The sequence below is a fragment of the Corvus brachyrhynchos genome, unplaced genomic scaffold, assembly GCF_000691975.1.
Source record: "Corvus brachyrhynchos isolate BGI_N302 unplaced genomic scaffold, ASM69197v1 scaffold139, whole genome shotgun sequence".
In the NCBI taxonomy this organism is placed as follows: Eukaryota; Metazoa; Chordata; class Aves; order Passeriformes; family Corvidae; genus Corvus; species Corvus brachyrhynchos.
The window spans coordinates 1,682,095-1,685,755 of record NW_008246062.1 but is presented as its reverse complement, the minus strand read 5'-3'; the positions used below and the strand labels follow the sequence as shown (position 1 = coordinate 1,685,755).

Sequence of the window (3,661 nt, the reverse complement as noted above, 5' to 3'; positions counted from 1 at the left end):
GGAACCCACCCCAGCCACCAGCCCAGACGGGAAACCACGGGCGGAAACTCCCAGCAATCAGAAAGCGATGAAGGGAAAGCTGCCGCGATACAAAGCCGCACACCCGGCAGCACCCCAAGCACAGCCACCGCCAGCACCAGCGCCGAGCCTCACCAGCCTCCTGCCCAGCACCACTCCACAGCACCCACAGACCCACCATGGCTGCGCCCAACGCCCCACAGCCACGCCTGCCGCACGCCGCCCCGGCACTCCTGCTCCTCCTCACGGCTCTCGCCACCACCCTCGCCTGCCAACAGCTCTGGACACACGACGACACCTTCCCCGGCGACGCACTCCGCCTCCTCCAGGACGTCGCTCCCAGCTACGCACAGCCCTGCCACCTCCAAGAGCCGCCCTTCTTCCCCGACACCCTGCTCCACAGCAACCTCCGCCCGCACCAAGCCGCCGCCACCGCCCTACGCATCCTCCAGCACCTCTTCCACACCCTCGGCACCAACAGCACCCGCCAGCACTGGCACAGCCAGGCTCGCAACGACCTCCTCAACAAACTCCAGCACTACATCCACCACCTCGAGCAATGCCTCCCTGACAACGCCACGCTCTTCAAAGGACCACGCAACCCGCTGCTCACCATCAACAAGTACTTCAGGGACATCCACCTCTTCCTCCACGCCCACAACCACAGCGCCTGCGCCTGGGACCACGTCCGCCTCGAAGCTCGCACCTCTTTACAGCACCTCCACAACCTCACCCGCACCATGCGCCGCTAGCGCAAACACCCACCCCCACACACCGACCCACATCCACGTGCCTCCCGCCACGCTCCCACACCGACGCCCCAAACCCACCCCGTGCCTCACGCCTCCCCTCTCCTGGGACAACAGACACGGCTGCAACAACCACACGGCACCCGCAGCCTGCTACCGCTGCGCCTCCATTCATACAGCCTCTCCCATCGATTTGGGCAAAGGACTCTCTCTACTTATTTATTCATTTATTTATTTATTTATTTATTTATTCACTTATTTATTCACTTTTTTATGCCACTGAAAATAAAGACCTCTGACAAGACACTTGCCGCTGCCTCTCGTCTCACTAACTCTGCAAACTCAGCCTTTCGGCCGGCGGAAAGCCACCTCTACTCAACACCTACTCCTCTACTCCGCCAGAAAGGGCCCCGCACAGCCCCTACCCACTCTTCTCACTGCCACCTGCCCAAGCAGGTTTGTGCAGCAACCTCTTTGGAAAAACATTCCCAGCATTTGCCCAACACCACAGAACCACAAAAATAAAGACAGGAGACGGCTGGAAAGCACCACTGCAGCTCATCTGCTTTATCCACAGAGTGCTCCATCCATCCATCCATTTAATCCATCCATCCAATCCATCCAATCCATCCAATCCATCCATCCAATCCATGGCTCTCTGACTTAGAGAGAAGGACGTTGTGCGGGACGGCGTCAAACACTTTGCACAAGTCCAGGCAGACCAGGTCACGCGCTCTGCCCCCATCCACCAACGCTGTAGCCCTACCCACAGATGGTTACCAAAATTGCCAGGAATGGCAACTTTCCCCTTTGGAAAGCCACGCTGCCTGTTACCTATCACCTCTTTGCTTTCCAGACGCCTCAGCTGAGGTTCCAGCAGAAGCAGTGCCATCGTCTCGCCTGGCACGGAGGTCAGACCGACTGCTTCGTATTCCCGTGCTCTTCTGCTCTCCCCGTTTTAAAAACAAGGGCTATACTTCCCCTCCTCCACAGGTATCAGGGACTTCAGCTGACAAGACACCATTTTTCAAATATGATCCAGGCTGGCCTAGCAACTCCATCTGACAGTTCCCTAAGGACCCGCTAATGAATCTCTTCATGTCCCACGGACTTGCGCATGTTCAGGTTCCTAAGATGCTCTCAAACCTCAGCCTCTCCTACAGTGGCCTTGGGCTCTTCATTCTTCACGCAGGGCTCCCTGCATTTGCCTTCTGCAACTTGGGCAGTGTGGCTGGAGCACTCGCACGGAAGAGGGACGCACAGACGTTGCTGAGAACTTCAGCGTTCTCTTTGCCCAGGACAGCCACGTCTCCCCTTTCCTTACGCACATTATCGCTAACATTCTTTTGCTTGCAAGAGATCTAGCGAAGCCTGCCCTCCCACCCTTGACAGCCCTGGCCAGACTCAATTCTAAAGGGGCCTTGGCAAGCCTAACCTTGTCTCTAGCTTACCGTACCCTTTCCCTGTGTTCCTTTCAGGCCACCTGTCCTCCTTCCCGCTTCCTGAAACTTTCTCTTTTTGATCACGGTTTGCCCAGCAGCTCCCTAGCCATCCGTGGATGCCTCCTGGCGTTCTCGCACCAGTTCCCCCTGCTTCAAATGCATCACTCCTCAGCTTGGAGGAAGGGGATCCTTGAAACTCAGCCACATTCTGGGGCCCCTCTGTCCTCCAGGCCTCTATCATCTGGCACTCTGTCAAGTACATCCTTGAAGAGCCCAAAGTCTGCTCTCTCAAGTCCGCCAGGGAGTTCACTGGCTGACCGGCTCACTATCCCGAGGATCTCCTACTCCAACATCCCGTGGTCACTGCAGCCAAGGCTGCCTTGGAGCATCGTATTCCCCACCAGCTCCTCCTACTGGTGAGCACACGGCCTCTGTCCTTGCTGCCTCCTCAGTCACTTGCGCAAGGGACTTGTCACTGACACATTCCAGAAACCTCCCACGTGGCCGGAGTCCTGCCACGTTGCCTCTCCAAAAGATATCGCTGTGCTTCAAAACCCCACCGAGGCCCAGGGCTTGCAAACGCAAAACCACTACCATCCGGCTATACGGGGCTTCGTCCACTCCATCCTCCCGGCTCGATGGGCCTGTACCGGACCCCAGCCACTCCAACATCCCGTGTCTCTGGTTCCCCCTTAACCTGGACCCACAAGCTCTCCAATGGCTCCTCGTCCTAACCCAGGAACATTTCCATACTTTCCACTTGCTCACTGAAACACACACAGCTAAACCCCGCCTCGCCTCCACACCCTCTTTTCCCAGGCGTCTAAAACCTTCCAATCCAATGCCCCACTCATAGGAGCAATCCCACAATGTCTCCACGAGGCCAGGGAGATCATGCCCACGCAGGCATGCCTACGCCCTCAACTCCTCTTCGTTCTTCCCCATATTACGTGTGTTTGTGCAAAGGCATCTGAAACTACTGCCAAGTCTTCTCCACTTCACTTGAACGGGCCGGGCCCAGCTCCCTCAGCCTTTCTCACAAGTGATGCGCTCCGGTCCCCTCTGCGTCTACAGGGCCGGCCAGCCCCTCCAAGATCTCCACACCTCCCATGGACTAAAGAGCCCGGAACAGGACACCACTGCTCCGGGGCAGGGCTCTGGCAATCCCAAAACACAACACATTTTGCCGCACGGGGGACAGTCTCATTTTGTTCTCTGCCTGCCTCCTCCACCAAAGCAGGGAAAACACAACCATGCCCTCACTCTGGGGCCAAACACATGGGACAACAGACACAGAGCAAGCAACACAGCAGCACCAAAGCTCCTCCCTTCTTCCTAATCCTTCTTCACTCAAGCCTATTTTTTAATGTCTTGTTGCCCTGCCTCCTCAGCTTCCAAGACTGCAGCGAGGCCCCCTCCATGCAAGAACCCCTCCAGGCCTCCAACGCTCAC

General features: G+C 57.2%; 2 protein-coding genes and 1 long non-coding RNA gene across 7 annotated transcripts in view; 1 reads left to right on the top strand and 2 right to left on the bottom strand.

Annotated features, from left to right (window-relative positions):
* Positions 1–3,661, bottom strand: part of UBAP2 (ubiquitin associated protein 2) — a 75,570-nt gene that overhangs the window by 19,484 nt on the left and 52,425 nt on the right. The gene's annotated exons all lie outside the window — the stretch shown is intronic.
* On the top strand, positions 36–770 carry LOC108449705 (interferon-like). The gene has a single exon (XM_017746589.1). The coding sequence runs from the start codon at positions 198–200 to the stop codon at positions 768–770; it is 573 nt and encodes a 190-aa protein (XP_017602078.1). The 5' UTR covers positions 36–197.
* The window catches only part of LOC108449706, a 5,434-nt gene continuing 2,769 nt past the window's right edge, over positions 997–3,661 (bottom strand). Inside the window, exon 2 of the long non-coding RNA XR_001865971.1 lies at positions 997–1,149. This is a non-coding gene — a long non-coding RNA (uncharacterized LOC108449706). The remainder of the gene's footprint in view (positions 1,150–3,661) is intronic.

What these genes read in the sequence shown, in the direction of transcription:
- LOC108449705 (XM_017746589.1), top strand. Translation starts at nt 198, where the DNA reads ATGGCTGCGCCCAACGCCCCACAGCCACGCCTGCCGCACGCCGCCCCG.